The 22,360-nt window shown below is 54.2% G+C and overlaps 2 protein-coding genes across 4 annotated transcripts in view; one reads left to right on the top strand and one right to left on the bottom strand.

Annotated features, from left to right (window-relative positions):
- Positions 1-22,360, bottom strand: part of TBCD (tubulin folding cofactor D) — a 99,902-nt gene that overhangs the window by 41,439 nt on the left and 36,103 nt on the right. For both annotated transcript variants that reach the window (XM_015560118.1, XM_006753037.2), the window contains exon 13: positions 1,524-1,680. In XM_015560118.1, coding sequence (XP_015415604.1) covers positions 1,524-1,680 — 157 coding nt within the window. The remainder of the gene's footprint in view (positions 1-1,523; positions 1,681-22,360) is intronic.
- Positions 18,142-22,360, top strand: part of ZNF750 (zinc finger protein 750) — a 9,385-nt gene continuing 5,166 nt past the window's right edge. For both annotated transcript variants that reach the window (XM_006753036.2, XM_015560124.1), the window contains exon 1: positions 18,142-18,337. The gene's annotated coding sequence lies outside the window, so the exon portion shown is untranslated. The remainder of the gene's footprint in view (positions 18,338-22,360) is intronic.

Here is a 22,360-nt window from a genome sequence, read left to right as displayed (position 1 = left end):
TTCACAACAGCACAGTCCTGTTCACGGAGCAGTCAGATCACAGAGCTGCTGGTCGAGGGGCAGCCTCCACCCTCAGGGACGAGGGGCAGGCAGCTTGGCCTCTGCCACGCTGGGCCTCCCTGGCTGCAGGCCAGTGGTCACCAGGACCAGGGCTTCCTAAGACCACTGCGCTGTCACTCTGCCCTTCCCTCAAGGGAGGACGAGCGGAGGAATCAGACATCTTTACAACTTCCTGGAAGTTCCTTCAACTTTATCAGAATCCCCAGGCTGTTCTGCAGGCTTTGCTTTGATAGGAGCCAAGATCAAGAGATTCAGGCCAGAGGCACTTCCTGGGCAGTAAACAGGCCTGTGGTACCTCCCCTGATCCCAGAAAAGGTGAGAGCAGGAGGAGGCTCTGAGCCACTCGAGGAGCTGAGGGGCCGCAGACCCTGGGCTCTTCTCAGCTCGCTGTCAACCAGGTGCCACCGCCCTGCACCAGAGCACCTGGCTGGAGGAGCGAAGAGCAGGGTCCCCAGGGCAGTCAGGCCCCGGGATCTCACACTCTCTCTGGGCCTCATGCACAGATCTGGGGGGGTGGGGGGGTGGGGGGGGATCTCCTAAGAACTGTGGGAGGATCATTCTGAAACCCGCTTCCTAGAGCAAGTCATCAGCTGAGTGTCACGCACCATGACTAACGCTGAGGCTGCCACCACGCGGGGCACCCTCCTCTGGCCACTTCATACACAACAAAAAGGCCGGACGTACTCGAGCCCAAAAACACAGTAACAAAGCAGAGTACAAAAATTAACTAAAAATCTCACTATACTGGGGACACATTTGTTTTGCATTTTTCCCCAAATAAAAATGCAGCAGATCTGAAAAGTGGGACATGACAGGAGGGGCACGCAGACGCCTCGGGGGCTCTGCTGGGGACACACACCAAGAACCCAGGGCCACGCTGCCACAGCATCTGATGGGGCCACCGGCCTGCTGGGTTCACTTCTCCAAGAAACCAGAGGAAACACATTTCCCTGCCTCCAAAGCCAGGCTGCTTTCGTTCGGAAGGTGTCGATGAAGATGCTAGTCAGCACTGTGACCAGTGACCATGCAAGTGCTAGTCCACGAGAAGGAGACCCGGCAGGCAGGCCCCGCCCTCCTCAGCAGGGCTGCCAGCTGAAGGCTGCTCTCCCGGTTCTGGTTCCCCAGGAACTCCTTACGAGGTGAGGCTGACCGCTGACGTTCTCGCAGCAGAACACGCAAATGCTCAGCTTCCCGCCTGTTTCCTCCACACTCTCCCAGACGCCCAGGCCCTCCGTGTGGGGACCTGCCAACCACAGGCCAGCCAAAGTCTCTAGAACATCCCTCCTCCACACACGGCCTGAGCTGTTTACCCACGAAAAGGGGTCCTGAGCTGCTGCTTTGTGACAGGTCACCTTGAAGACTTACCAGCTCACGAGCACCTGTGGGAGCTACGCCACGGAGGGCGCGGTCCGAGGGCGAGCGCAGCGACAACTCTAGCCGCCACGACTCTTAACGGGCTTTACCTTGAAATCTTGGCCACGAAGGGCTTCAGCTCCTGAGGCTCGTAGGCACGTGCGAAGGCCCAGCACACGTAGCAGGCAGCATCCCTGACGTTGTCACCCACACTGCAGGCACCCCGCTTCTCCTCGTAGGTCAGCGCCTTCAGGATCACAGGAACCACTGGGCAGAGAAGACAGGCTGAATGGGACAGGCTGAGGGAGGCAGCACAGGTGGTTTTAAAGAAATAGCGTCTGTTGTGGTCACACGACTGTCGGCCCCTCAGCACCAAACAGAGGCAGGCAGAACCAATATACGCAGTCCACCCCAAGGTCATTCTGTGAAAGCGGTGGCCTCGTCAGAAAATAAACATGCAGAAGGAAAACAGAAGTCCACCAGCTCAAATCAGGGGAGCAAGTTTTTGAAAGGTGCCTAAAGCCCTGGCTGGTTTGGCTCAGTGGATAGAGCGTTGGATTGTGGACTGGAAGGTCCCGGGTTCGATTCCGGTCAAGGGCACATGCTCGGGTTGTGGGCTCCATCCCAGGGGGGGCGTGCAGGAGGCAGCCGGGGCCTGGGAGACTCAAAGGGAGAACTGCCGAGGGGGAGGGAAGACGGGCCGGCAGTTCACTGGGGACCTCGGCCTTGGAGTCTTGTCATGGAAACCATAAAAGACACGTGGTTTATAATTCTGGCCCCAAGCAGCTACCTAATGAGCAACCCTGGGGGTGAGGAGAGCCCCGTACGCAGGCATGTTCACTCTGCTCAGGGGGTCTGTCACTGGGGAGTCTCAGAATCCAGAACTAAAGTGATTGGTGAACCCACCCACTGTGACCTCCGTGCGCCCGGTTAACTTACGGACAATCCACACACTTTTAATTGTCTGAAATGTCTGATGTTTACGATAATTTGAAATACATAACAGATTATCCTGGTTCTATTATAAAATCTAAATGAGTAACTTAACAGGTGATTTTTCATATAAAGATATGAATTTTAAGATGTGTGGTGAGGATAATTAAATGTTTAATAGGGCTAAAATTTTTCAAGTATCTGGAAAGGTTTTGCTTATTAGACACATATAAATTACTTAAAAATAAAATATCACATTCATCTACTAGGTTTTAAAAATATAAAGAAATGTAATTAACTTTATAAATGAACCAAATAATTTTAAAGCCTTTTAAAATAATTATAATTGTTAAGTGTAATAGAAAAAGCTTACGTGAACATTGTAATTTTTTTTAGAACATTGTAATTTAAAAATCAAAGACAATGTTAAATTTTTTAAAAGTTACACTACATGGAATTTTCTGAAAGACCACAGGAAAGTCCCAATTTACTGACAGAAAACAGACAAGGATGCTGCCACGAACGGCACAGAGCAGCTGGCACCGGGGGCAGAAGAATGAGAAGAGATGTGGGTCCAGGAGATGGAGATCGTGTCTGGGGCCAACCTGCTTCTGGTCAGCATCTGGCCCCGTGGCGCCGAAGGACAGACCAGGGAAGGAGGACACACCCCACGCCCCCTCGGGATGTGAGCCACGGAGGGTGTCGCACCAGTGCACACAGCACAGCGCCCGTGTTCTGCAGCGTCACTCCCCCGGCCACAGTCGCCAGCAGGATGAGGGGCTGCAGGCTTCCCACACAGGGACCACCACAGAAGCCCGCCATGCAGCTCTCACACGTGACCTGTCGTGAGAGGGTGACGGTCCCAGCACAAGAGGCGAGCGAGACCGAGCACTGAACAAAGAAAACAAAGGCGCAGCTCAACAGCCAGTGGTGAGGTCAATGGGATCCTAAGGCAGCCCGTCACCGCCAGCCCCCAAGATGCCGGTGTGCACGTGCACGTCAGCACACACGTTCTCCAAAGCACCCTCAGCTGGCGCCCCGAGCCTCTTGTTGTCGCAAGGCTCACACTGTGACGCCAGGCAGCCTGAGAAAGGCACCCCCAGTGTGAACTTAAGAAAACTAAAGTATCAACTATTCGTACGTGTCCCTATTATCACAGAAATTATCTTCCAGAAAAATGTATCTAAAAACAGTCTTAGGTAAAAAAAAAAAAAAAAAAAAAAAAAAATCAATGGAGACAAGGCAGGACTATGAATATTATACACAAGTAACTCTCCTGCCTTTCTATATCCAAAGATATTTGCTTCTATTTAAATAGCAACAAAAAGTGCCCTAACCGGTTTGGCTCAATGGGTAGAGCATCAGCCTTCGGACACAAGGGTCTGGGGTTCAATTCCGGTCAAGGGCATGTACCTGGGTTGCGGGCACATCCCCAGTTGGGAGTGTGCAGGAGGCAGCTGATCGATGTTTCTCTCTCATCGATGTTTCTGTCTCTCTATCCCTCTCCCTTCCTCTCTGTAAAAAATCAATAAATAGCAACAAAAAAAAGTGGATTTGATTCTGTATAGTTTACTTTATACACATGTGGCAATTATTTTTAATAAGATTGTAAAATGTTCGCATAAATTTACTTTAAATTGCATTTAAAAAATGGTCTCCAAAATAAAAAGCTCAAAGACATCACATCCTCAATTACACCCACCTCAGCAGAGGGAGGAACTTGGGACACGTGCTGCTTACAGGGTCAGCAGCGCCTCAGGCACCTGCAGCCAGAGGTCTCACGGGGGACAGGAGGCTGCAGGGCCTCCGGCCTTGGACGCCAAGGTCACCCAGCCTGGAGCTGGCCTTGCTGCACCTGCGTGTACTCAGGACCCCAAACATGGGCCCACGCTCGTACCAAGTTCGCATTTCCTCTACCCAACAACAGGACACCCCACTTGAGACGTGCTAAAGGCCCCTCAAATTCCACAACATCTGAAACCGAGGCTGTCGCCCCTCAACTCCCGCCTCAGCCAGAGGCCTCGCACAGCTCAGGATGCGCTCAACACGCCAAGGCCGCCCACCTTGCGTCCCCGGTCCAGCCACGCCTGCCCGGCCCACGGCAGCCGCTGAGGGCCCACCGCCCCTCCCCCAGCTTCTCCCACGGCCCTGCCACTGTTGGACCAACAGGCCTCTCAGCCTGGGTCTGCCCAACGCTCCTTCACAACAGAGCAGGCTGCACCGCTAGCTCCTGCATCTCCCTCGGGGTCCTCCCAGGACCCACACCAATTCCACGCTGGCCTCACATCTCTCTCGGCCATGACCAGGTGCGTGCTGCCTGCTACCCACACGGCACCCCAAGCCAGGCCCCCTCGCTGAGAGGAGCCGCCCAAGCTGACCAAGGCCTGCCTCCCCAGGCAGCACACGAGAAGCTGCGCTCTCCCTGCTGAAGGAACACCTATCGCTCCCTGGGACTGGCCATGTCCACCTTCTGAACATGAAGCTTACCATCCAGACTCCTGAAGACGAGTAAATGCCAAAGCAGGCAAGAGGCCAGAGCCGCTGTAGATAAACAGTTACATCTGGCTGGTGATTTTTAGACAACTGTCTCTATTTAAACTGGACCACATCTGTAATGCTTCAGCGTGGTCTTCGGTTGTTTTACTTGGAACGACTCCTAGATTTCTAGTGTTGCTCATACTTACTTTCTGTGCTAATAGGATAGCCCTTCCATGGCCCGACGAGTGTCAAAACTAACAGGCTGTGGCACCTTTATGAGAAAGCATAACATAAATGTGGTGTCGCTGCCACACCAGATTCCCTAAACCGTCACCTGAACACAGCCGCCGACAGCTCTGGGTAAGACCGGGCAGCGATTGCATAGCCGGAGGGAATTCTGGGTGCTGACTGCTGAGTCCCAATTTATCGGTCCGCCAGACAAAATCAATTTCAAAACAGACAACTATGAATGACAGCAGTCAGTACCTCGATGTCCACTTCGTGCAGACATCCCACCCAACGACACACTTAGGGATGCTCGGGGCCACCGGGCAGAAGGTCAGGCCCATGTGGACAGAGCCCCACCCTCACCTGCTCACCACCCAAGGTCCCTGAGCGGCTGGGGGAGCCACTGCCATCACCCCCCCAGAGTCTGACCCTATTTGAGAAGCCCAAGTGTCTGATCCCAAGTCAAAGTGAGATCGTTTCGTAAGTGACATTTTGTTGGCTGGGAAGGTCCGTCAGCAACGAGGACAGGACACAGATCGCGGACTTGTGCTCCACTAATGGACCACTGCCTCGATGCAGAGGCCTTCATAAGGTTTGATTGGCATTTATTTTGGGGAAAACTGACAGCCTAGTAAGTCCAACCATAGGTCCATCTGGCCCACTTCTCGGTCTCAAGTTGTGGGAAAAGATCAGTTGTGAAAGGGCTAGGAACTGTACACCTGACATGAGCCAGACCAGTGGGGAAGGGGGCTGTGCTTTCTGGGTGCCAGGGAACCCCAACTTTGTCCCTGGCACCCAAACATGCCCCTGGATTGTGTCCTCGAGCAGCTGCCCAGCCCACTGACAATGTGAAGTTGCTGGACTTCGCAGAACTGAGTCAGAGAAATAAAGACTCCAGCCCGCCTGGCCACAGGAGCCTCACTGCCAGCACCACCCACACACCTGGCAGAGCCCCGCCTGCCTTCATTCCATCCTCAGCACAGCCTTCCTCATCTATCCCAGTGGTCGGCAAACCATGGCTCGCGAGCCACATGCAGCTCTTGGCCTCTTGATTGTGACTCTTCCACAAAATACCACGTGTGGGCGCGCACATAAGGTGCGATTGAAACTTCATGGCCCATGCACAGAAGTCGGTTTTCGGCCTGGGCAAGTCTATTTTGAAGAAGTAGCGTTAGAAGTTTTTTTTCTGAAACAAGTATACAAGACGAGTGTGGACGGGAGAGTTAGAAGGGGTCGACCTCAGTGAACATACCTCAATCAGATTGAGGACGTTTTTAGCAAAGGCCAGCTTAGGAGGACCCTAATGACGTTAATAACAATGTACCTACCTAGATAGTTTAAGTTTAAAAAATTTGGCTCTCAAAAGAAATTTCAATTGTTGTACTGTTGACATTTGGCTCTGCTGACGAATGAGTTTGCCGTCCACTGGTCTATCCTGGCACCATCCTACTCAGGAACCTCTGATGGCCCCTCCGTAGCACCTGCAATATCGGGGACTGACACTCGAGTGCAGAGAAGAAGTGGCTACCAGCACTCCAGAGGCTGTGCGGCTGGACGGGGTCTGACAGGGAACCTGAGCCATCCCCGAGTGGCAGTGGGAACCCTTTCCTCGTGCGTCACTAGAAAGGAATTGGATGTGCATAAAGTAAAGCAGCTGAGAAAGAGAGAAAGCAAGACGATAGGTTTCTTAGACAAGAAAATTTAAAATGAGCCTGTCAGCTCCAATTAATCCCAAGAGGATAGGAGAGCTGTGACTGGGCAGGGGGTGGGAGGGTGCAAGGTTGGGTCGGGCCTGCTTCTGCCACCCCCACCCCAGGGCTCGTGGTTGCCAGCTGACCCTCAGCCCTTCTCCAGACTCTTCTGTGTGAAAGAGTACCCTGGGCTTCCAGCTCGGACACCGAGGACCCAGAGGACAAGGGACAGACTTCTCGGTGGCCATGCTTTGGCGGAGAGGAGGCAATATATGGAGTAGAAAGTCTTTGCCCTACACTTTCACAAAAAGTCATTATCAGAGAAAAAAATTCAAAGACAACTCTTTCCAGATTCAACAGGTTTAAAATAAGGAAACTCCTCAATAGCTTTGAACAAAAACCTTTCTCACGGTTCCAATTACACACTGCCAATGCATGGCCAATACATAAGATTCCCCGGAGGGCTTCCTTTTGGCAACCGGAGTCTAGCAACATAATCTACACACCCTCCTCTCTAGACAGCATGTCATTTGTCTACCAAGTGCCTAAGGGCACAGCAGCCTCCAGGTGAGAGAAACGACTTAACCCTCAGAGTGCAGGCTTACAGTGTGCACACCCCGGGGGACAGAAGGAACCCAGGGTTCTTCGTAGGTATATAAATCACCTGTCCACAAAAAGTCATCACATAGCCAGCACAGAGTTTTGTCTTGATAAATCATAAATTATACTAATTTAAAAAACAAACTTATCATTTAAGGCATTCACTGAACTGGGCGTGTCTCTTGGACTGCACTGGGTGATTTTCCCAGGATGCACTGAGCCGCATCTACTGGGATACATTAGAATGACACCTCCCAGGGTGCACTGGGCCAGCATCTCCTGGGATGCCCCAGGATACACTAGGATATTTCCCAGGATGCACTAGGAAGACATCTCCCAGGGTGCACAGGATGACATCTCCCAAGATGCATGGAGCCCATGTCCCCCTGGAAACCTCTGAGCCACTTCAGCACTCAGACCCCAAGCCTGCCTGCCCAGATGGAACCTAGGAAAGCCCCAGGTTTGGGGAAGTGGGTGTGGCCATCACCATAGACCTTCTGTTTCGGCCACCAGTACAAATAGCCATCATACCTTCCTCAAAAATGCAGCCCAACTTGCTCAGAAAAAAAGCCAGTGTTGCAACTGCTAGGAGACAAGAGGGAATGATGGACAGACTATCTGATTCCATTGACATTTGGTTTTCAGTTCCCACAGGACACTTCCGAGAAATTGTCCCAGAGGCCCTCTGCATGCAGGGGTGCAGACTGATCCGCCCTTGGAGGGTACAGGACCCCAGCCCACCGACCCTGCGCTGCCCTGGCCAGGCCCGTGTCCATCATCCTGTGCTGCTGGGGCGGGCCCTGACCAGAGCCTCACCTGTCTGCACAGGTAGGTCACATGGCCCGGCTGCGGCCGAGAGCCAAGGCTCATTGGTCAAGGAGCCAGGATGGGAGCGCTCTCACAGGTGCCCTGACGATCACGTGAGTTCCCACCACATGCGGCACACAATGCAGGCTCAGTGGGCACAGCAGGCACAGCAGCCACGGGCCCACACGGGAGAGGGGGGATCACAGGAGAGGAGAAGCCACTGCTTCAGGACAGGCGCCACCGTCCCACCTGCAGGACCTTCTGAAATGACTACAAAGCACCGTTCCTCTGTGTGACCGTGGCCTAGGCCCCCTTGGTGTCGAGGGCTGTTCCCGCCACGCCCCAGAGCCAGGGCCGCAACTGAGCCTGAACCATGTCGGGTGGGGGAGGGGTGCCGGAGCGCAAGGACCAGCAGTCAGGAAGCTGATAAAACTTAAGGCTGAGCGTCTCCACTGAGCGCAGGTCTCTCTGTGTTTTCAGAATTACTAAGAGTGTGGGAAGTGCGTCTGAATGAGCGGTGTTGGCTGGACGCCACATCTGATTGGTGACCAGCAAGGACAACGTCGCTGGTTCAGAGGCCAACGTATCACACAGGTTCTATATTCTGCGCACAAACTGTATTTCACAGTGGAAGTCAGACCCCTTCACAGAACCTAGGAGGGTGCAGGACAGCCCTCACCCTCTACCACTCGGTCAAAGAAGAGGCCACAATGACGACGCCCCACGGGGAAGAGGAGCGACATCCCTGGGGCGTCTGTTTCACTTTTGAAACTGCTCCTAAGGACAGATTCATTAGGAATGTCCTGGATTGAGCTGCGAGAGCCATGCACTACGAAGACGTTTCTGGGTTTAATCCTGCAGATCTTACAGTTCCTCTACAAGCTGTCACTGCATGTGACTCAGAACCTTGGTCAGGCCCAGAAGCTGCCAGCAATTCCATAACCTGGTGTCCTCCACCTCACCCACCTCCAGCATCAGAAAGCTCCACCTACTCTACTAGGTCCTCATTGATCCTGTTGGAGGAAACAGGACCCCAAAGAGCTGCGTTCAGATGGCCATGTGCTGGCTCCCAGGGCGCGTCAGGGATGGTGGCCGCACATCGCCTGCTGCCCTGGAAGTGAGATGCTGTCCGCTTAGAAACAACCCTCAGGTGGAAAATGCAATCTTCGACCAACATGCTCCTTTTCAGTTTTCTCAATCCTGAAACCTGACTTTCAGACACTTTCGCTAAGGTCAGGACATTCCACTCCTTATAAGTCTCCTGTCCGGAGGAAGTGGCAGCTGCGCCTGCGACCAGGCTCCCAGCAGGAAGGAGCGGGCGGCCCGTCACTTCATCCGGCTGGGACACAGCACTCACAGGGGCTGAGCACACGCTTTGCTGAGTCAGGGCTGTGCCTGAGCAGCTGTCACCCCATCAGCAGCGGGTGACAAGCAGCACCACAGCGCCTGGAGCAATGCCACCAAACAGCCCCGCTCTCCCCGCATGGGCCATGGCTCATTAAATTCAAAGGAAACGCCACTGGTACCCACTCGGGGGAAGCTGTCACGTGGAAATCCCAGGCACGATCCTTCCATGAGAGCTGACCCATCCCCAGAGGTCACCAACACCTCGTCCAGATGCCCAGGTCCAAGGACACACCCACTGCGTATCTCAGAGCTCAGGGACGCGGGACCCAAGAGTCCTCACAAAACAACAAAACAACAAAGGGATGTAGGAGGCGACCTCAAAGGAGAGAGCTGGTGCCCACAGAGGCCCCACAGCAGTGGACAGTCCCCTCAAAGCCAGCGGCACCTCCTGGTTCACTGTTGCCATGCTGGGGTGCTGGCTTCCCAGCAAGGCCCCAGCCTGAGCCCATGTCTGTTAGCTTCGAGTAAAGGTTCTTTGCAAGTTAAATGCTCTTGTGATTCCCTCAAGGGCCCTCCTTTCAGTGAGAGGAAAAAATGTGCTCTCACTCAGCTCGCTTTCTCTCCCTCCTACCCCAACTGGCAGACCACACAGGGACCAGCGCCGTCCACTCTGCCCCTTGCCAGAGGCCAGTGGAGGGGAAGGACCTGAGTGTGGCGAGGGGCACTCCGCCCTGCTCTGCTCAGCAACAGGCCGCTGGTGTATGAACCGCCCACAGCTGGTGACAGAGCGGCCCAAGTACAACTTGAAAGAAGCGAAAACAAGCAATCGGGAGAATTAAAGGCTTAACCAGGAAGTCAGGGACCAGTTCTGCCACTGACTCATGGCCTTGGATTCCCGGCCACAGCGCCCAGGCCTCCACGGGCCCCAAGAGCGTCCCCACACACCGTTTCAGAGCTGACGGGCCGGGAGGATCGTGCCCTTCAAGACCCCCTCACTGAGCAGAGGGTCTTGGACCCTGACCTACAGAATGCACCAAGCCCAAAGAAATGACTGCCCAAGGCCAGAGGGTCAGGAGGACGGAGCACAAACGTGCAGGTGACAGGGCATGAGCGTTTGGTAATGACAAGCCTGCCACTGCGTTTAACCAAGTTACCACCACCCACTTCTGAATCTCTCCTGGTGCCTGGAAAGAGGGGCCGTGGACAGCCAGGGCAGGTGGGTGTGGGCAGCATCTTCTGATCAGAGCCTGTCACGGTCACACTGCCTGCAGCCAAGCCCCAGCCACTGCCTGACCTCCTCCCACCCATGACCTCGCCCTCAGGCTTGGCCATGCCTGGCAGGGGTCCCACTGGGAGGGGGCAGAGCTTGGCCTCCTCCTCCCTCCGTCCAGAAAACAGCAAGCCACCCCTTTTAACCCCCCTTTCGCACCTACGGCCCTTAGGAGCGCTTGTCCCCCTCCAGCCCCGCTCGTCCCTGAATCAGCTCTGAATGAGCTCTTGAACCCACTTCAGGGCCTACACTGAGCTCTTCACAGCACCCCAACTAGAGCAGTTTCCTCGCCCTGAAAGAAGTCTCGCTGCTGCGCAAGAAATCAGAGCCTCTGTGTTTTCTCACGTGGTGTGATGTTGGGTCACTTCTCGGGACCCCACCACAGGCTCGCTTCCCACAGAGCTGGTGACCTGGCGCTCAGCCTCTGCCACCCACGGCTCTCAGAGGACACACGTGGGGCTTCCCGCGGCTCCCCCGGAGGCTGAGGGAGTGGCCTCCACACAAACACGTCCATGCTGGGCAGCCTTTCTCCAGAGAGGACAGAAGCATGAAAACAGGTACAAAGAAGCCATGGCCACCTCACCACGGGCACAGGAAAAACATCCACAGGGCACACCCAGCCAGCCAGGCAGTCCTGGGGCCATGTCACTGGGAGAAACGCTCATGCACTCTCACAGCAAACCTGAAATTCAGGTACACGCTCCTTAGCCCTACCTAGAAGGCCCGTCCGTCACACCAGCCTCCTGCCCTCGATGCCACAGTGGGCATGCTGCTCGCAAAACAGACAGCAACAAAGCTGGGAAATGTGGAATTACACTTAGTAGGTTTCTTCCAGGAAGCAAAATTTCTAATTAAAAGTTTCATTAAAAAAAAGTTTCATAAAAAGATTTTCTATTGAAATAGCATAAATGTTATCAAAGTGTCTAAAACAACAGAATAAATTATGTGGACAGACATTACTTCCTGAGCACACTGTGTATAACTAACACAGACACAACTATATCACTATGTCCGTTACTGTCACAATCTTAGTTTTGACCCAAACTATGAATTTCACCTCTTAAAATAACAGATAGAACCATATGACACAGGTCTCACATGGCTTCCACACATGCACGTACAGTATAAATTCTAAACACGTATTACTTTGACATGCTTTCTGCTTTCATTCAACTATGAATTCTTTCATAAAGAATCTGTTTAATTAAAGTACCAAATATCTAAAAGTAAAAGAATTTGATAGCCTTTGAAAACCCATCTAATGTATGTGTGTATACCCACACACTCCTACCCCAAAAAAATATGCACACATTAAAATAAAGAATTTTTAAAAATTACTAGAAATGGCAATGCAAAGATATTATCAAGAGAACAAAAAATCAACCTACACAATGGGAGAAATTATTTGCAAATCACTTATCTGATAAGGATCTAGAATCCAGAATATACAAATCAACAACAAACGACACACAACCTAATTTTAAAATGGGCAAAGGACTTGAACAGACATTTCTCCAAAGATGCGTACAAATGGCCAACAAGCCCATGGAAACATGCTCAACATTATTAACCGCTCGGGAAATGCAAATCAAAGCCATGAGATACCCTCTGGTTTAGGTGCAATCAAGAAAATGAAAATAACAGGTACTGCTGACGTGGAGACCGGAGCCCGGCACTGCACACTGCTGGTGGGTGTGGGGGGTCCCTTTTTTCTAGTTCTTGTACAATTTTCGTGGTGTGGGGTGTGGGGTGTGGCGTGTGAGATGGTGTGGCTCTGGGAAAGCATGGTGGCTCTTCCACATACACAGTCCCCATGGGATGGAGCATTCCACGCGGGACACAGGCCCAGAGAGATGAAAACAAGCGTTCCAACAGAACGCTGCTGCATATTCGGAGCAACTCTACTCAGTGGCCAAACGTGGAAACAACCCGTGTCCATCACCTGTGGACAGGGGAAAGTGGCCTCTCCATACAGTGGACAGTGCTGTTCAGGCATAAAGGAATGAAGTTCTGACACGAGGCTCAGGGAAGAAGCCGACACAGAAAGGCCACGTCACATGACCCCCTGACAGGAAAGGTCCCGGAGAAGTAACCCAGAAACACAGAGTGCAGGCGGCTGTCGGGCTGGGAGGGGCAATGGGCTGACCGGGTTCTTCTTCGGTGATGACAACGTCTTGGAACTAGACGAAGTGATAGTTGTGCTACACTGTGAATGTACTAAATGCTACTGAGCTGTTCACTGTAAAATGGTTAGCGTTCGTTTTATGATGTGAATTTGACCTCAATTAAAACAACCAAATAAGAAATGACTTTTAAGAGCAAACATCTTTGCCTCCCTCTACTGATAATTCCATCCTGAAGCCATCAGTCTGGCAGGGAAAGGGCAGCACCACAGCAGGGACAGTGTCGGACACTCAGGGGGACGGGCACCGGCAGGGGGCTGCCTGGCCTGGGAGCTCAGAACCTGAGCGGGCGAGGGCAGCCCCTTGATCTGTGAGAAATAAACGTGGCTGATCAAACCCACCCCTCGCTGTCTTCTGTTGGTTCCTTTGTTGTAATGGTTTTCACTGACGTTATCTGCAACCTGGGGGCGGGGGTCTCATTTGTTAGTTGTCCTTGTTCCACTGAACTAAGTGGTTTCTGCACCGATGGCGACCGAGCCCAGGGCCCAGCGATCGCTGGTGAAGGGCACCTTTTCACAGAGACCCAGTGGAGAGAGGACAGGGCCACAGGACACCGACAGGGACGCCTCACCATGAGGGGACAGGAGGCGAGGGCAGGGAAACTGGGAACCCTCAAAACTTGGCCCTGGTGCCAACCCTGAATCACTTTCCCAGCTGAAGACAAAGCTCGGTCTCAAGTTTCACTTGAGAAGCAAAAGCTGCAGCCCAATCGCACAGGAAGGGCAGAGGGGGGTAGGGTCCTGCAAGAACCTCTCCCCTGCTCTGCTGTGTCCCCAAGCCAGTCCCCCAGGGCAAGAGGAATCCACTTCCCTGCCCCTTGCCCCACAGGCTCCTTGGGGACGGGCATTGGAGGGAGGAGCCGGGCTGTGTGCCAGGCACAGAGCTGCCCGCAGGCCACACACCCTGAGCCGCCGCTCCCCCACCCCGCCTCTTAAGGTCCGGAGGGGTGGCTCCAGGTGAGGGCACAGCCCACAGGAGGCCTGGGAGGAGAGGGCGGCAGGTCCCCTCTGGCCCCTCCCTGAATTAAAGCGGCTCCAGTTCCACAAAAAGTGAAATTGTGGCGTCACTGGAACAAGAAGCAAGTGACCACGTGGGCGGTGAGTTTTTCGACTGCTGGGTGAGGTAACGACCCACTGATAGTCTGAGGGCTTCTGAAGTGAGAAACCAAAGGCATCACCTGAGACAGACAGCTCAGCGCCAGCCCCGCCTCCTGGCACACACAGCCGGCTCATGCGCCCCTGGTCCAAGAAGGGGGGTCCAGCCCAGCTGGTAGGCTCTGCGTGCAGGGGGGGCAGGGCCTGGAGTCCTCCTCCAGGCTGACAGGCCTGGCCTCCGTCCACAGGAAAAGCGCCTTGAAAGCGAGACACCAGCCACGAGCTGCAGAGCTCAGGCCACAGGGCAACCCTGCTCGTCACGGAGACCCGGGCAGAAAGGGGGGCTGCGGAAACCACGGCCGTCCCACAGAGGACACGGACGAGGAAGGACAGTGCCACCAAGTGTGCCTGTCAGCCCAGGGCCATCTCAGAACTCGGGCTCCAGGAGCCCAGACACAACCCAGTCAGGAGCCCCGTCACGGAGGAGCACACGGGGCTGAGGCACAGGGCACAGTGCTGGGGTCCCCTTCCGCTCGGCCCTCTCAGCAAGAACTCGGTGAGCAAAATGTGAGCATGTATCTGTGCGCACACGCACGCACACACACACACACACACACACGCACGCACGCACGCACGCACGCACGCGCGCACACACGCGCACGCGCACGCACACACCCAGAAGCTGCCATAAGACACTTGAAGCTGCCCTGCCCTCCAGGAGCCTGGAATCTGCTGACAGGGACCCCACGGTGATGCCACCCTGTGCTCCTGGGCAGCAGCCATCCGGCCTGCGTCCCACCCCACTGGCCTGAGCTCCTCACATCTCACACGATCCCCGAGGGCACAGCTCACGTCTGGGGAGGCCTGAGATACAGCCTCAGCCCAGGAACCACCCATGGGGCTGGGCCACGGGTGCAGAACCTTAGGAGGGTGTTAGTTCGAGAACTGAACACATGTGGTCTTGGCAGCTGGTTAGGGCTCTCCAACAAGTAAAGTTAGAGACACTGAAAGGATGCCTCTGAACTTCTGTAGAGTTTTCCTCTCCTTTCTCCTTTCCTCGAGAGGCAGCGCCAGAAGGAAAGCAAACCATTAAGATAAGAACCATCTCATTTCCTCGTAAGAGACCCGTTTCCTACAAAGGTGTCTGCTCTGACACATGCCATCCCCCCACCAGCCGGGGAAACCCACAAGCGGATGCCCAGCACATCTCCCTCCGACAGGACGGCTGAGGCCGCCAGGTAACCCAACCAGGTAACCACCAAGTCACAAGGGAGCAAACGGTGGACCCCAGACTTGAGTCAAGCAGCTGGCACTGAGCATAGCCGTGAGGACGGTGCTGCCAAGAGGACAGAAGGGGAGTGGGAGGGGCAGGGCAGGGACAGTGACGGGTGGTGACAGAGAAGAGGATGGGAAGGAAGATAAGCTGCCCAACACGGTGGAGCAGAGTCGCCGAGCCCTCTCCAGGCCTCACCTTAGAAGCAGGACGGGCTTTCGGCCCACACACCACAAGGGGGACAGGTGTCACGTCACAGCAAAGACCTGATGCTGCAGTGGGAGCCTGCGGCACCGACCCCCTGCAGGCTGTGCTGCTGGGACACCCATCCTCTCACACCCAGATCCATCACGGCCCAACAGGCAGGAGCTTAACTGAAATCCTGACCACGTTAGTCCCCTGGTGCAGCTTGCCGCTGTCAGCACCGCGCAGGGCAGCACTCCCTGCTGGGCAACCCTCACGCTGCCTGGAGATCCTGCTCGGCCCTCAGACGGGGTGACTCCCCCAGGGCTGCCCGACTCTGCAAACAGGCTCCCAGCAGCCGGCATTCGCAGGCTGGACGGCTAAGGGAGGCAGTGTGCCCAGCACAGCCCCACTCCATAAATGCTCAGGAAGCAGGCACGCACAGCACTCACTGTCGAGTCCAATGTCAGGGAGGTGGCCACTCACTGTCGAATTCTGACCACTTGTCTGTATGCTTGAAATGTTTCGTATTAAAATGTTGGGGGGAAAGAATCAGGAATCAGAATGGCACCAAACTTTCAACAGCAGTGCTGCCGGCGAGATGCCCCGAGAACATTTTCAAACCTGCAGGTGAAGGACTCCGGGCCTGGGATTCTCTACCCAGCCGAACAAACTACCAACCAGGCAGCAGGGAGAGCAAAGACACTTTCAATCAGTCCTTCTCCAAACCTTGCCTCTCTGGCACTCTTTCTCAGGAGCCCACGACAGGATGACCAAAATAAAGGGTCAGTCCACAGAGACCATGTGGGAGCCAGGAAGCGGGGATTTCGATGCAGGAAAGAGGTGGAGAAAATCTAGGGGGATGAGGAAGGCAGGTGAGAAGGAGTGAAACTCATTTCCATAAAGGGAAGTCAACAGATAACACCCAAAACTGGAAGCAGCAGGGGGGGTGGAGGGAATGGAAGGAGCCATGGAGAAATGCTACTTGGAATCCAGGAGGTAAATACCAAAGTACTCAGCCAAGACAAAGTCCAGGTGGTGCCCTGGGTAGAGAGACTGGGAGGGGACAGCCTCCCGCTGAGAGGTGGGCCGGCACCCTCTTCTCACCTGGGCAGGTGAAGTATGCCCTTGCCCCGTGGTCAGCAAACTGCGGCTCGCGAGCCACACACGGCTCTTTGGCCCCATGAGTGTGGCTCTTCCACAAAATACCGACTTCTGCGCAATATAGGTAGATACATTATTATTAACTTAATTAGGGTACTCCTAAGGCTTAGGAAGAGCCACACTCGAGGGGCCAAAGAGCCGCATGTGGCTCGCGAGCCGCAGTTTGCCGACCACGGGCCTAGCCTTCCTGAGGACTGGACGCTTGGCCTTTGCTCTCCCAGAGTCCTGAGCCGAGGAAGACTGACCACCTCCTGGAGCGGCCTCGGAAGGGAGACGGCCTGGGGAGGGAGGACCCAGCCGCCCTCGCCAAGACACCAGGCAGGCGAGTGAAGCCATCCTGGGTCCCCCGTCCAGTGCACCTGCAGCTGGACACCACCCACGGCCTCAACACCCACAGAGCACAGAGCTGGCAGGGCGGAGGCCGGCCCAGACTCTCGACCCACATCACTCAGACATGACGCAACAGCGGGTAAGGCACCAAGCTTCGGGCGGCTTCTTCCCCGGAGCGGCCAGGGGAGCAGCAGGGGCCCGCGGCTTCCTGTGTTAGACTTTCCTCTTTAAAGCACACGATGCCAAATAGGGACAGAAGTCACTACAGATATTTTTAAAGAATTCAACCCAATGGTAAAGCCTCAAGTGAAATCTTAAGCCTTCAATTTTTAAAGAAATAAACAAACAGAAAAAACCAACACAGTATGTGCCTGGGAAGCCCGACCCTGTGTCAGGAACACCACACGTGGCCGGGTCTGACCCAGCTCACAGCCTCCTCTCCCGTCCCCAAACTGACCTCACATTCCAGCCACACTAACAGTGGGACACAGCTACGGACGAAAGAGCAAGCAGTTTAAGTGGGGAAGGGGATAAAAGGGCTCAAAAATTGTCTTAGTTATTATATTTTTAAGAACGGAAAGGGTAGAGAGGGTGTGCGATTCCCACGGCAGCTGCAGTCCCGCCCTGCAGTGAGCTAGGCCAGCGACGGGTCCCGGGCAAGCGCCAGCAGGTCCCCGCGGGGAGGCAAACGCTGAGCCTGTCTCCCTCCCTCGCGGCTCTCGAGGAGGACGAGGGAGGACAAAGACGGCCAGGCACAGGGTAAAGGGCGAAAGGCAGCCGCTGTCTCCTTCAGACCCAGGGAGAAGACACCAGAGTGTGGCCTCCACCGGGGGAGACGTGGTTCAGACCAAATGCCGGTGTTTGCCTGCTGCTCCCTCCACGCGCTGGAGCTGCTGGAGGAAGGGCTCACGTGCTTCTTCATTACAACATCACATATTTATGGGAGTCTGACCTGCGCCCTGTTCCTCTCTATTCTAACCAGGAACACATCTGACCCTGTGGTCCTGATGCCTGGCCAGCACCCCATGGCGCTACGCTGGCACTCACGAGAGAGGCAGGCAGCTTCTGGGAGGCACAGAGTGGTGCTCGGCTTGGCCCATGGGTGACGCTGCTCTGAGGCAGCTCGGTGGGTGCAAACACGTGGGAGCAAACACATGAATCGTAGCTGCGGGCAGGAGGAATATCAGGTGCATCTCCAGGCCCTGAGGGCACAACTCCTCCACTTAAACCCCTCCCACCGGGGCGGCCGCTCAGTTTGTGAGAGCAGCCGGCAGAGACAGTCCTGCTCCTGGGCACTGTCCGCCTCCCACCGCGCCTCCCGCTGCCTGCGCTGCCTGCCTCCGGTAAGTCCCTATTACTTCTTCTCAAATTCACCTTTTCTTTCAAAACTACTCTCGGCTGCATCTTAAACTACCTGCTCGGCAAGTCCCTGGCTGCCCTGCTGTTTTCCGAGATTACTTAGCAGGTGCACCACTCAAAGCTGACCATGATCGCAGAACTTTTCACACGGCGACGCTGCATTCATGGCCTGGGAACAAGCTTACCTGGGAGTTAGGTCCCTCATTTCTACCATAAAACCCACACAGTCCAAAACAGAACTCGAATTTCTATTATTGCTTATGTTTCCTCGCCTTAAAAATAAACTATAAGTTTCAACATAAAAGATCATATATATACATAAATGTGATTATACAGCTGCTGATTTTATAGTTTCTTTAATTTTAAAACCTTTTAAAATGTTAAAGTTTAAAATAAGTACTGTTTTAACATAAGGTTAAAAAAAAAAAACTTAACCCAAGAGGATCCCTCTGTGTCAGAAGGAAGTGTGTGTTGCTTCTCTTATAAAGGTTTGCATAAATCTGTATATTAGAACAATTACTGACCAAATTACTGGCCAAGTGTGAGACGAGACCTCGTTTGAGCACAGTCTGTCTGCATTTCTACCCTAATTTCTATTTGCATGACCAGAGTCTTCCCTGGCTTTGAACTGGTTTGGTTTTGTTTCCATGCGGACAAGCGGGCAGGCACCGTGGGCTCCTGGGCTCTGGTGACAGCCCCCAGCAGAGCGTTAAAGCTGTGCCCTCACTGCGCAGAGCGGTCAGGGACGCGGGGCCTCGGCTGAAACCAGGGGCCCCTAGCTGTTCCCTGGACCTATTCTCCCAAACCCCTCGCGGGAAGCGCTTTCCCCTGGGTCCCGGTGGTCCTGAAGGTGACCCTGCATTGTAAGGAACCAAAAGTCCGGGAAGGGAGTGGCGGTTAATCACTGGAAAAGCTCCATCGGAGTAAAACTCACAAATCTTGTTCTTGCAACACCCTAGTGGGTAGGCGACAATGGCGTGTCCCTGAGTTATGCAATAACGCCACCTCACAATATCGTAATTATAGCATGCCCTTCAGAACGTTCCACCTGACGAGGCCTCTGCCAGACTCCGGACACACCGGGGCAGGGTTTCCGTGCACAGGTTCACGGCACGATGGGATGGCTGCCCAGCCCGGCACAGCAATGTCCCATAAAGTTAAGCTGTAATTACCTCTGTTTTGTCCCATCAAAGTTTTTTTTTTTAAATCTCCTCCTCTCACCTATTTTTCAGAGTTCAAATTCCTCAGAGACTTTTTAAACTTGCCAACCACTCACTATTCTCCTAACCACCGTCTCGGCTGCCACAGTAGCTGTCCGTACTTGGGAAGCCGTCAGGGACAGTGAGAGGCAGTGCCCTGCCTCACAGCAGGCAAACAGCCCTGTGGCCACCTGAAACCACGTCAGCAGCTCTGCCAGGACGCCCCGGGGAGAGCGCACGCCCCGGGGAGAGCGAGGCAGGGGGAGAAGGGAGGCAGCGAGACGCTGCTCCCAGCTTTTCACAGGCAAAAAAGCCAATCAGCTTAGCAAAAGCAGATGTTTAAAATGCTTGAAAAGGCACAAAAAGGACACTTTTAAATGAAGTAGAAAAACCTCTGTGAGGGCTCCAGCCCCTGTGCCTGTCTTCAAGTCACTGCCTCCCACGGACCTCTGCCTGCGGCGTGGACCCCGGGGGACAGCTGCTGAGTCTGAAAGGACAGGGTGGTGGTGGCCCCGAGCGGAGCTGCTCAGGCAGAGCAGGTGCTACCTGCCAGCTCCCTCCGAGCCGGCAGAGACAGCCCAGTGGGAGGGCAGGAGGGTGAAAACACAGTCACAGAAACCTTCCAACAGGCAGACGTCTGAATTTGAAAGACGCTAACAGGGAAAGCCAAGTCACGGGGTCCTGCTCTATTAGCGTCTCGCCATGCAGCTCTCCAGAGCAGTGTTAACTGAGAATCATGCGTCCCAGGAAAAGGAGAGGGAAACACCTCTCACGTCCCGCAGAAAAATCTTCCTCTGAACGCAAACCCACGTCCTACAAACAGTTAAAGCGCTGCACTGGCCTGTTGTGGCAACAATGCCCTTTCTGGGAACACCTGACACCAGCAGTTTCAGTTCTAGTTCTGTCATCCTGTAAACCGTCCCTGGGCAGGAGAGCTCCCGGACACCCATCATCCCGTAGGCTGCCCCTCAAAAGCCCACAACAGCCTCACTTTTACCCCTGGTCCCTCTGGCATGACTGCACTTTTATAGCCGAGTGAACTGCGCCTGTCTCCTGGGCGCCTGAAGCCCCTGCGCTTCTTGTTGTCATGAGCGATGGTGCAACCCTGAGGCCAGTTCACCCGAGCGGCACAATCACCACGGCTGCACCTGTGACTCCAGGGCGGGCTGTCCTTCCAGCAACGAAGCCCGAGGACCCTCACCTCCCACACACGGCACAAGGGTCGTCCCCTGCAGCCTGTGTACTGTACTTTTGTGCCAACCGACCAGACAACAAGAAGTCTAGTCAACATTTGAGTGAAAAAAGTACATAGTAACATAAAACAATCCTTTCCGAAAGTATTCTTTGGGGTAATGCTATAACGTACATATAACTTGCCTCCTATAAATCTTTGAGAAACCTTAACCAACGTGGGTCTATTTATATTTCGCCCAAAAGTATTAGCAATGTTAGATAAGACCACTCCTAAACCTGACATCACTTTCTTACATCCGGAGGGAACTTTCCGCTCAGTTGCGCTCACGTGTTTTAATGCGGGAGGGGGTGGACCCGAGTCCACTCTCGGTATCGCCGGGATTCAGGGCTCGCACCTGATAAACGTTTTGCAACTGTCATCATTGGGATGGTGCTGCAGCTAGTGATGAAATCACCGGTGTTCAGGTCTCTGCCATAACACATCCTATACAACCCTGGGAAGCTGACTTGCAGAGATTCTCACGCCTCCAGAACCAGAGAGCATAATGAGGCGTGCCACCACAGGCCCCGCTGACTTACTTATCTGGCTGGCCCGGCACTGGCTGGAGTCACTTGATGACGGGCGGCAAGGAAATTGTGCTTTTATCACCCGGAGTTTCTGCCCCCCGAGGTATGGACTGATCTCGTAAAGAATTATTTCACGTCTCTGCGGGGACGTCAGAAAGACGCAGAGCCAGGGTGACGAGTGCCATCTGCTCGGCGTTGACACAGCCCTGCAACTCCTGGCCGCACGCGCTGGAGAAGGGGGGGGATGCATGTCTCGGGGGGAGGACCCCGGGACCCCTCCCCGCGTTGTAGGGCAGCAGGAGTCTCCTTTCACATCCAATATGCGTCCCTCAGTCCCGTCTGGAGAAACTCGGAAGGCTTAGGCTTCAGCAAAGCCTCTTTCTACTCCGACCGCCTCCGTAAACACACAGACTTGAAAGAACCGGGTGATAAACAGCTCCACAGAGGCAGGTCGTGGGTGGGAGAGTGGTTCTTTGTATTTTTAAGAAATAAGGATACATGAGCAGAGAAACCAGTTTGCTGAGAATAAACTCAGACGGCGTTCTTAGAATTTAAGGTATCCAGTGAAAATTAAAGCTCCACCCTCCCACCTCCACCCCTCCTCCCGAAAGAGGCCCATTACCTCATCTCCCGAGTGTGGGACCCAAACAGCTACCTTGTGCTGTGAAAGCAAGTGTCTTTTTGCTGTCTGTGCGCCCCCTGCCCCCACCCCCACCCCCACCCCCATGTGGAGAGGTGACTGGGTGTGAAATCCGGCCACTCTTGTTCAGGCCTTAAATCAAAACTGCAGCTGAAAAGTTCTGTTACATCATTTCCTTTGAACCTTGTATTTAAGTGCTTGAAAATATACAGAAGCTAGAGACCTTTTCCTTTTCCCATTTTTATGCAAATGGCAGTGCTCACACCTCAGGGTGCCTTCCCCACCCACGTTTCTCTGGGACACAGTCACTCCAGGGCTGGTCCTCCCAGAGCCACGTCTCAGTTTGGCAGGAGGCAGGCTGAGAGCCCGGGGTGTGTGTGCGTGTGCGGAGCCTCTGAAGGAAACTG

The sequence above is a fragment of the Myotis davidii genome, unplaced genomic scaffold (genome assembly GCF_000327345.1).
Source record: "Myotis davidii unplaced genomic scaffold, ASM32734v1 scaffold211, whole genome shotgun sequence".
Lineage (NCBI taxonomy): Eukaryota > Metazoa > Chordata > Mammalia > Chiroptera > Vespertilionidae > Myotis > Myotis davidii.
This window is presented reverse-complemented; position numbering and strand designations above follow the sequence as displayed.